The following is a 10,665-nucleotide window of genomic DNA, read 5'->3' as shown; positions in this document are numbered from 1 at the left end:
GTTAAAGTTAATAAATTATCCATAGATTCTTGTATCAGCAAGATTGAACCCTCCACCTCACAATTATAAAAAAACTTTATACTCCCTCCAGTCCTATTTATAAGGTAGGAAAAAAAATTATTTTATTTATAAGTCGTCATTAAATTTTTATCATAAATTTTTTTTTTACCTTCCATTGAATGTTGAAAAGAAAAAATATATTATTAAAGTGTGTATATTTAATAGGAGCAAAGTCAAAAATTTATTAAATTTTAAAGCAGAGTTAATGAATTTTAAAGTTTTCCTTGACATTGATGAAACATATTGAAAATGTTTTATAAATAAACTCAGAATAGTATGTTGCTAGATTACAAAATTATTGACTTGGATTTTAATTTCAAAGATTGTTTTCCTATAATAAACTTCTTTCTCCGAGGGCTTCTTTTTTTTGGTACATGTGTGTGTAGGGTTTGGCATCAATCGGTATCTATATGTCCTTGGATACTCATCATGGTGCTATGTCTGCAAGCCTGCAACGTGAACTCCAGTGAAGAATATATTCACCAATTCATCAAAGATAAGAATAAAGTATGATGCATTGTTTTCCTTTTTCGCGTTGAACCAAAAAGAAAAAGGAACCTTGCTAAACCTACAAACATGTTCTTTTGTCTCTCCACTCACGGCTTTAGTATCCACCACAAAAGCAAAATATTTTGATTCAAAGTAAAAGAGCAGGCACAGAACTCTCATACCAAATTTCATATTTTGATTCAGTATAATATTTGTTTATAATACGCATTAAGACATAAGAGTATAATAATGAAAAACTTTAACTGGACATTAACTATCACGTTAGTCTATTGACTCATCAAACTTCTGCAATAGCGCATGGATGACGATTGACAAATAAAAAATAATGAAAAATTCTTAGATACTTCAAATATTATTAAGAAATACATGCTCGTCGTCAAAAATTAAGAAATACTGTACATGCTAAGACCTCGTTGCTTCCACACATATATAGCCACCCCGAGAACATGAAGCATTTCAATATTTCATTATACACATCTTCAATTCAAGTTCTTCATTAATAAAAATTTGAGAATTAGATAAAAATAAAATTTTCCAAAAGTACATAAGAGAAAATGAAGCCCTGAGAGTAGCTCAAGTACATAGAAGAATATGATTCATCCATATGAATCTGGCCCCCAAAAAAATCCACAAGAAGGAAAAATCACCAAACACACACACACACAATATTCCAACAAGCAAATTTATTAACATAGCAACATACCCCCTATTCTTCACCTTACCCTAAGGAGAAATTATCAGTGGCATCAAATAGTGAAATAATCGAATTCCTTGATGACCAAAAAATAATAAGTAAATAAATTCTTGAGACTAACATGAACGCCGAGCCCAGGTAAAAAGAAAAGCCCGATCAAAGAATGAGTGAAGCCCAGAAAATACCAAACACAAATCCTGGATCATCATTATTTATTATTATGATTATTCTCATTGTTGCGTCTATACTGAACTTCTAAAAATGAAGATAAAAATAAGCAAACTACAAAAATTGCACAAGCATGTTGCTTGAATAAAATTGAAGTTCCTGCAGCAGAAACTGAAGTTAGAAGGCTTCCAGATTCACCGAGCCATTTCTAGGCTGAAATAAGCTTTTCCCCAGACAGATCTTAACAGTTTGATTAAAGGAAAATGAGGTCCTAATGTACCCAATTCCTATGCGCTTATGTTCAGGCAAATTTGGTTTGATAAGGTCTCTAATAGATCGTAGTGACCGTACCCATGAAATAGCACATTGATGGGACTCTCCTTCTCCTTCCTATACTCTTCACCATACTTCGCTATGTTTACCAAATCACCAGAGTTTCTGTCCCTCATGAAGACCGAGATTGGTGTCCTGACAAGTTATATGGAATTCGTCAGAAGAGAGTAATGGAGACTGAAAAAATAAAGATTCTAGAACTTGCAATCGACGAGAAAGCCCAAATAGTCCTTGACTCCTTGGCTTGGTATTAAGACAATTTCATTCACACAATTTAAGCCCTAGAATTAGGTTTCACAACTGTACAAGGTTCAAACAAATGTCTATATCTATCACAGTTTTAAATATTCTACATGGGTCTGCTGGTATGTAAAATACATTTCAAAGACTAGTCATAGATTTTCATTAATTTTCACAGGGGAAATTATTGGGAGAAGGTTCTAAAAGCTATTGGGGATTCGATTATATAGTTTTACTTGTATACAACAATATTATCCTTCATATTTTCCGTACTATAGGTATAACTTAAAACGCTTGCAGAAGCAAGTACTTCACAAGCTCACTGGTATTGATTTTTTTACCCGTATAAATACGAAATATCATATCTCACTAATTGGAAGGAGTAATACCAACCATTATATCAAGTTAAACAAGTGATTAATATCAACATATAATGCCTGTGACAAAATTTAAATGGACATCAACAACGAACCTCGAAGTCAGTATAAAGAAACATAATCTAAAACTCACTTCAAAACGTGAGAAGCCATCAGCAGTTCCGGTTCCCCACCCCATACGTATGGCTGCTGAATTCTCTTCACATACGCATCAAAATCCCCTTCAATAAACCTATACATATCAGAGTCAATTAATCACAAGTTCTAAATAAAGCATATGAACCAGTAAATGACATATTATAAATCTTAACCATTCTGTTTCCTCTCGTCTTTTCAGAAGCTCATCCACAACCTAGCGCAATAACACGAGGTTACAAAAAGAACAATTTTTAGGGAAGATTGTAAAGCAAATGGTACTGCCTTTTTGTTCTGCCTGGAGCGTAGTGATCTTACCTGAACTCTCAGTTCATCAGCGAGTTCTCTCTGGCGATTCTCATCAGGTGCTTCTTCCCCATTTCTTAGGCAAGCTCCATGAGCTATCGATCTGAATAGGCATCGACCATCAGCAGGCACCCCTGCACCGGACGAATTTCACCAATTTTAACAATTGGTATCACGATCAAAAGCTGAATCCACCCACTGATACACAAAGTCAAGCGCTGGCGTATTTATTATAGTCAAGATTAGACAGCCGTGCTTGGGGAGTTTATGCTTGCAGACCTACATGTACAACTATTTGCAACGGTGACTGCAACGCATTTAAATGCAAAGAATCGGTTTCTATGCGCTCAGCAGACCTTCGCGAGCAATTTTTAGCCCGAAAAGAAAAATCGATTGACTGGAAACAAGTTTGAGAAAAAAAAATTAATCATAAAATTTTATCGTTTGAACTATTGGATGCAGCTTTCCGAGTCTATGACAGCACTATGTTGCCAGTCTTTTTACGAAAAACGCATCATAATCTGACCAAGCGATATCAAACATTCTTCAGAGTCTTGATTACAGTTACAGAACAAGGCAATAAGATAATCCATCCTTTAATCTAATCTTTAAAAAATGTACACTCCATTACAAAAGAAATCATCATTGTCACAAGAAAATAACTCATTAAAAGCATTTCAAGAGAGTAATGTATTCAATAACTCAAAATCTTGATCTAAAAGTAAAAAGAACAAACAAGCACGGAACTCTTTTGCATGTCACAGGACCTCCCTGTCAAATTAGGGTCATCAACAGATGATTGAACGAGGTTTAAAAGCGAAATTTAAGGATGTGAGCACCATTATTTTTCTCTAAGAGCAAGAAAATCACTGACTTATATTTTTTATTTACGTACATAAACACATCAAAATAAATTAAGTTTGGAAAAATAAGCCAGATATAAAGAACCTGTGACTCTGTAATCGGAAGACACGTCATCTGCTATGTCGCGGTTGGCGTCCTTCAGTTCACCACTATCGATTTTCTCGTCGGAGGCCGGAGCTTCAGGATTCGCGTCAAGCCAAATAGGGGGAGCGAGACAGGCGCAAACGCCGAAGAGAAGCCAGGCCGAGTCCGGACTATGAAGCCACCTGGCAGGGCGGGCATCCCAGGCGGCATTCCAAGACCCCTCCCCTTTCAACTCCTGATGAAGCATCGGAGCGCGACGAAGATCGCTCCGAAACCCCGCGGCGCCGCCAGACGGTAATATAACGTGCCATACGGAAGCGGCGCCGCCACCATCGAGCTTACAGGCGCTGGAGTGATGACGCCGACGGGAAGCGTCAGCGTCGGCGACGAAATGAAAGGAGGTGGGAGGAAGTCGAGCGTCGTGGTGGTGGTGGTGGTGGTGAGCCGCGGAGCCGTGAAGGAAGGAAAAGAGAGAGTTGAGGATCCAAGGCTTGGGGCGGGTACTGCAGAGGACTCCAAGCATGGGAAAAGTGGTGGAGGCTAAGATGCGCTGCCAGACTTATCCTACACACCCATCGGGCTCAGAAAGTCATGGCACTGTCCTTTTTTATATAGGCCTGCACTTTTTGGTTGGTAAGGCCTTTGTGACGGCGAACCACATTTGTTGGAGGAAAAAGCACTGAGGGGAAGAGAGAGATGACGACGACAACGAACGAAGCCAAGATGGATGAAAATACGAAATCGAATTAGCTTTAGAGAGAGAAACAGAAATGTGGTTGTGCTGAGCTACATTACAAAATGAGGAATACTTCCTCCTTACAACATGTAAGAAATTTTTATGTGAATGTCACCTTAATAAAATAATTTTTTTAAAATTAATTTTTTTATATTTATTTTTATTAAATATTTTATAATAAAATAAAGTCACTATTAACAAGACACCACTTTAAAAAAAAAAGTAATAATTATACTTTAAAAAATTAAAAATATCATATATTTTTTAACATTCAATTTCTTAAAAATATTTTATATTTTTTAATAAAAAAATAATATACAGTCCCATAGGTTTTTTTTTTTTGTGGGGGAGGTGTAAAAGTCCCATAGAGTTTTGCTCCTTTGCTTTGCAGCTATATTCTAAATGGTTTCATTGGTTTGGTTTGGTTTGGTTATTTTGGTGAGACCGTCAAGGCTCAGAAGATCTTTTTTTTTTTGGTTAATCTAGCTGTAGCATTTAAGCTTTTTTTTTCTTTTTAAAATTTTAGTATGTGATTCATTTCGTTTCCTACCAAACAAGTGGCCCATCTCTCATCCAACCAATTAAATTGACTGGTCCAATCTAATTTTAATAACATTATTAATAATTTAGCCGTGTCTAAAAATCTTGAAATTGACTTGTTAATATTGAAAAAAATTGTAATTGATGAATTAAATACTTTTTTTGACTAAATTGACGGATTAAATGCTAAAATGTTCGAATTATAAATCTTAAAATTGTAATTATTTTTTAAAATAAAAATTATTTGCATGTAAAAAATAGAAAGATAATTTTTATGAGAATTTTTTTAAAAAATTATTATTTCTAAAATTATGTTAGATTATAAAATTTCTTAGATTTTATTTAAATTTTTTTAGAATCTAATAATAGTACTAAGCGTCTTAAAAATTTAATGATGACTTTCATTAAAAAAAATTAATGACAAACTTAAATTTTTTAGTTTTGAATATTTTAATAAGAAGTTGATAAAAATAAAGCATAAAATGATTATAATTTATTTAGGTAGCAAATATATTTTGCTTGTGTAAGCAAATATAATCTCCCAAAATATAATCTCCAGCTCACTTCTACTTCCTTGTGTTAGGTTTTTCCCTGTTGTCATTAGGTAAATTGATTTTCATTCAGGCCCAAAAATCGGATATCAAAATTTTTTGTCCTTGGGCAAGCGAGGTGGATATTAAACCCGCAATCCATACCACGAAAGATATTGAATTTTACGGCATTAGATACTTTCAAGTCAAAACATCAAATCAAAATATTTAAAAATGTGTGAATAAAATTATTATTATTATTATTATTATTATTAAGAAAGGAATATTCTATGGATCATCAAGCAGTAGCTTTTTCTCTAAAATTCAAGGTACGTAAAACCGGACCGGTCATTAAACCGGTCATGGCACTGGGTCACGGGTTAATGGTTCAATTAGGGTTGAATCGGGGGTTGAACCGGTGGCAAACCGGTCATGATTAAAATAATACAATTTAAATAAAAAGACATTAATTATAAAAACATTCAACCAAATCCAACCACTCAAAAGTCTAACAATAATAAAATACTATATTTTTAGACTTAGCATGCTCTATCTCTAATTTTTTATTTTTTGACTTCAATTTTACTTTTTTTTGTTATTTTTTTCCGAACTCAGAGCTCTGAAAAATTAAAAATGAAAAAAAAAATCAAAAACGACATCGTTTTGGGGTAAAAGTCTGAAAAAATATTAACCCGGTTAACCCAGTCAACCCACTGGGTTATCCGGGTTATACCGGGTTGAACCCGGGTTGACCAGGTTACACCGGTTCACTCCCTCACCGGGTTAAGTGCAAACCCAAACCGGACAGGGGACCGGTTCACCGGTTTCCGGGTTGACCCGGCCGGTCCGGTCTGGTTTTCAATACCATGCTAAAATTTACTTTTCAGAGGTCATAATATCCGTACCATGGGAGTCTCTTCCAAAAGCCGATTGTTTTTATGCAAAAAATGATTATCTAACAATATTAAATTGAAATATTTAACTTAACAGTTCTTTAAAATGAAATGAAATGAAATTCTACGTTACATTAAGGCTAATTAGATTTGGAACACTATTATTTTCAAAAAATATTTAAATATTTCATTGACACTATTATTTTATATGACTTTTATAAATTTACTCATAGCAAAAACAAAAACAAAAAAATTTAAAATAAGGGTTGGAAGCGGAAGACTCAGGTTAGGTGGGGGATATGCGAAAAAGATTCCAGAAGGATCCATGGAATTGGTTTGGAAAGGTCAATGAGTGAGCCGGTAACTAACAACAACTTTCGGTGAACTTAATAAATGAATCACCATGCAAGTAGCCTAAGACCATAGCATTGCGTGATCAGGGGGCATTCATCCCATGTGTTATACCATCTGATTCCCGACTCTATTTTTTGGCTACTCCCTCCCAAGTCCTATGGAATTTTTAGTTATTCTATTTTTAATTTTAATTTATATACAAGTATATTTTTATTATAAAAAATTTTAATTCTTTTTATGATACATCAAATATACTATTTATTACTCCATCTTCTTAATTTTAAATATAAGCAAAAGTTACTGAAAAAAAAATTGGTCTTAAATATATTTCTTTTGGACTATAATATATGTTGTTTTCTAGAAGCTTCACTTGATTCAAAAATATAAGATATTATATAAGTATTATACATTTGTTTAATTACACTCTTATTTTATTGAGTAATTAATGAAAATATTTTGAATAAATCAAATATTATAATTATTACATTCAAAAGCATGATTAGAAACATTGAAAAATTTTTTAAAAAAATTAAGATTTTAACTTCTTTTTTCAGAAATGTTAAGTAAATTCACTCGTGTTGGGTGCATTTGACGAAGATTTTCAATTTTGGCCGTAAATGAGGATAAACATACATTTAATGGTGCATTTGAATTAAACATTAATAAGAGGGGTATTTTAGGAGGAAAATTAATATTAGATATAATTAAAAGAGATAACTAACTTTTTTAAACCTTATGCAATAGTTATATTTGCTTATTTTTAAACCTTTTTCTCATTTTGTCTCTATTCAATGTACTAAAATTGATATATTTAGCTTTATATATTTCTTAACACATCAATTTTTAATTAAATTGAGACATGTAAATATTTTATGTATTATATATTCATAACAACCTCTTTTTATTAATAATATTAACACTTTAAGATCCATTTGTTTTAATTTGATTGAAAAAAATATTACCCATGCAATTAATATGAGCAAACTTAAAATTTTAGTTAATATTTAGATATAATTAAGGGACCCAATAATTAAAACAAAGATCCAAAAAATTAGAGTAATGAACTCAAAAATTATGAACAAGGATTTAAAAAATTATAGAAAAAGACCAATAATTTTTTTATGAAAAATTATATAAAGATCTCATGAAGCAGACTTATTTACAAACAAGTCTCATAAAATTTAAAAATTACACTCAGGTCTCTTAAAACCTAAGTATGATTTAAAATTGGATACAAAGATAATAATGTCTTTATTAAAACTGCATTACAGTTATCAAAATAATTTACAGCTATTTCATAAAAAAATTACAACTATAATTTTAATTTTAATAATTATAACTTCACATATTCAACAGTTAAACCAATCATGTATTACAAGTTTAATACTAATTGTATAAAATTATTTTATTAGTAATTCACAACTATCACTTTAATATTTTATAACTATAATTTCACATATTTAATAGTAAAATCGATCATCAATTACTAATGAAGTTTAACACTAATTGTTTATAACTATATTATAAGTAATTTATAACTTTCATTTTAATATGTTACAAATGTAACTTTAGTATTTTTAACAGGAGCAATATTATCTTTGTATTATAATTTTAAATTACATTTAAGTTTAAAGAACCTAATTGCTTTTGCAAGACTTATTTATAAATAAACATGTTTTACAAAACCAATATGTAATTTTCTCTTCTTCTTTTTTCCTTTTTTTTGTAATTTTTCAAATCATTTTATGTTATTTTCTAGTTCAAAGTTAACTTTGATCAAAAGCAGACATCAAATTGTGACATTTTGAATAGTTGAATTGAAAGAAAATATTGCATAAAAGATGAGTTTAAGATTCCAAATACTTTTAGACCTGTAGTGTATGAGTTAATTTGCTTACTTATTTTTTTTATTATACAACTATCAGATTGAGTTATATTCGAATACTATCAATTCTAATTAAAGATAGCTCTTTCAAAAATATTTTTTTGCATTCAAATGATTATTCCTTTCTATTAGGATTAATGTTACTTTTTATTTTTCATTTTTATTGTTACGATTGTTGAGTTGTTTATCAGACTTCGTATAGATTATTTTTTATATAATCATATGTAAATTCAATAGCTACACACTTTCGTGTGATATTTAATCATTGTCAGGTCTGTAATTGGAAATAATTTGCATGTACAAGGTTGAAATAGCTAACCTTTCTTAGGCTAAATTGACTGCTTAATAAAATAAGCTATTATTAGTAATGTTTCAACTGGAAGCAACATTTTGGTCCCATCTAGTTATGGGAAGGAATTGAATGAAAGGAATTAAAAAATAAAAAAATAACTAAATTACCTTTTTCTTTATTGTAAGCATGACAAAACTCATTAATATACATTATAAAGGTTAGAATTATCATACCCTTTAAAAATTTTATAAATTATAATTTTTAACTCTATGAATTAAATTATCCCTCTCCTTATGAATGTGATCACCTATATTATTTAGTCATCTTATTTTTGCCTTTATGTTTTTAATTTTCATTCCATTTTTTAACTCTTCTTGCAAATTTGAGAAGAAAAGTTGTGAATCTTGGAATAAAACTCATAAAACATAACTGATATTTGCAATATTTGATGAATATTAGAATTTTAAATGTAAACTCATGAATTACTATTAAATTCTTGTGCTTTTTTAAAAAAAATGGCGAATCTTAAAATAAAACTTGTGAATCAAAGGTATTAAATATTTGTTCTAAAGCTTGTGATTTTTATTTCAATCAATGTTAATTTAATCTTTTATATTAATTTCTTAATAACATAAATATTTTCAGAGACTGCAGGAAAATTATGATATTTTGATCATTCACATAATTTAAAGGAATTTTAATGTGATTTTTCCATAATATTATCGAACAAATATTGCTGTTAAACAAAATGTAATTCACAATTTCATTTGCCAGTTGTTGTTGAAAACCTCAATGCAAATTACAAAACTAAATAAATACTGCATAGGCTAATTTGGATCAAAGAATTTTTTTTAAATTTTAATTTTGTTTTAACGTAATCTCTTAACCTTGTATCAAGTTTAAATTTTATTGTATCTTTTAATATGTTTTTATGCCAATTTGTTTGTAAACATAGTATAAGAATTGCTAAACGCCGTTTACCGCCTTCCACGTAATGAAGAGAGGTTGGCATCGCAAGAGTTTGTTTTCTTAGACGCGGATGTACGTACATGTAAGTATGGAGAAGTCCGTGTTTCAACGTGGAATGCTGTGAGCAAGAAGAAGCATGTGCTCTGGACTACGCGATGGAGACGTGTGAGCAAAGCGCGTGCTCACACACATATGAAAGTAGTGTGAAACCTAATTTGGAGTTGGGACCAATAGAACTTACTTAGCTTGTTCCTTCTGAGTTGCGATTTAGACTTTGACCCCTTCATTTATTGTTCTTCTGTTTTACTCCTTTTATTCATAATATAAGATACTGTTAATTACTTTCTCTGATCTTTTTTGTAGGGTTTCTTCTAATAGGATTTTTTTAATTCTTAACATAAAGTACTTGAAAGGATGTTAAATACATTTTTCTAATATTACTCTTATTTAATCTAATTAATCATGAGTGAGAATATAATGTAAATTTCAATTTTTTTATTTAAATAGGGATAAAATTAAAAATTTATTTTATTTTTAAATAAAATTAATAATTTAACTGTCTCTTTTTTATTTCAACAAGGAAGTTAAATGTTTCTTGTAATAAGGTGGGAGAGAGCATTTCACAATTCTAAAAAAAAAATTAGTTGAAATCTTAGTCTTTTAAAAAATATATATTTTTAATTATTTTCTCATTA

At 30.6% G+C, this 10,665-nt stretch overlaps 1 protein-coding gene across 3 annotated transcripts; it reads right to left on the bottom strand.

The window, feature by feature from the left end:
* Positions 1–301: 301 nt before the first annotated feature.
* LOC129289761 (uncharacterized) lies at positions 302–4,525 on the bottom strand. Of its 3 annotated transcripts, none has more exons than XM_054926660.1 (6): positions 3,772–4,521; positions 2,836–2,957; positions 2,694–2,734; positions 2,516–2,614; positions 1,784–1,900; positions 302–509 (listed from the first exon to the last, which is right to left on the bottom strand). In XM_054926660.1, exons 1-6 carry the CDS (start codon positions 4,292–4,294, stop codon positions 488–490), a joined length of 924 nt encoding a protein of 307 aa, XP_054782635.1. In that variant the 5' UTR covers positions 4,295–4,521; the 3' UTR covers positions 302–487. The 3 variants fall into 3 exon arrangements, with proteins under 3 accessions (XP_054782635.1, XP_054782526.1, XP_054782584.1); XM_054926551.1 differs by lacking the exon at positions 302–509 and adding an exon at positions 1,447–1,591 and having other exon boundaries at positions 3,772–4,525; XM_054926609.1 differs by lacking the exon at positions 302–509 and having other exon boundaries at positions 1,447–1,900; positions 3,772–4,514.
* Positions 4,526–10,665: the final 6,140 nt, after the last annotated feature.

This window comes from Prosopis cineraria, unplaced genomic scaffold (assembly GCF_029017545.1).
Source record: "Prosopis cineraria cultivar Desert tree isolate PC_DT_omini unplaced genomic scaffold, ASM2901754v1 PC1, whole genome shotgun sequence".
Taxonomy (NCBI): Eukaryota; Viridiplantae; Streptophyta; class Magnoliopsida; order Fabales; family Fabaceae; genus Prosopis; species Prosopis cineraria.
This window is presented reverse-complemented; position numbering and strand designations above follow the sequence as displayed.

Coding starts and splice junctions, on each gene's coding strand:
- LOC129289761 (XM_054926551.1), bottom strand. CDS start 4,294: ATGCTTGGAGTCCTCTGCAGTACCCGCCCCAAGCCTTGGATCCTCAAC. Junction 2,958..3,771: donor TTCCGATTACAGAGTCACAG/GTTCTTTATATC, acceptor CGTCCGGTGCAG/GGGTGCCTGCTGATGGTCGA. Junction 1,901..2,515: donor ATGGCTTCTCACGTTTTGAA/GTGAGTTTTAGA, acceptor ATAACTTGTCAG/GACACCAATCTCGGTCTTCA.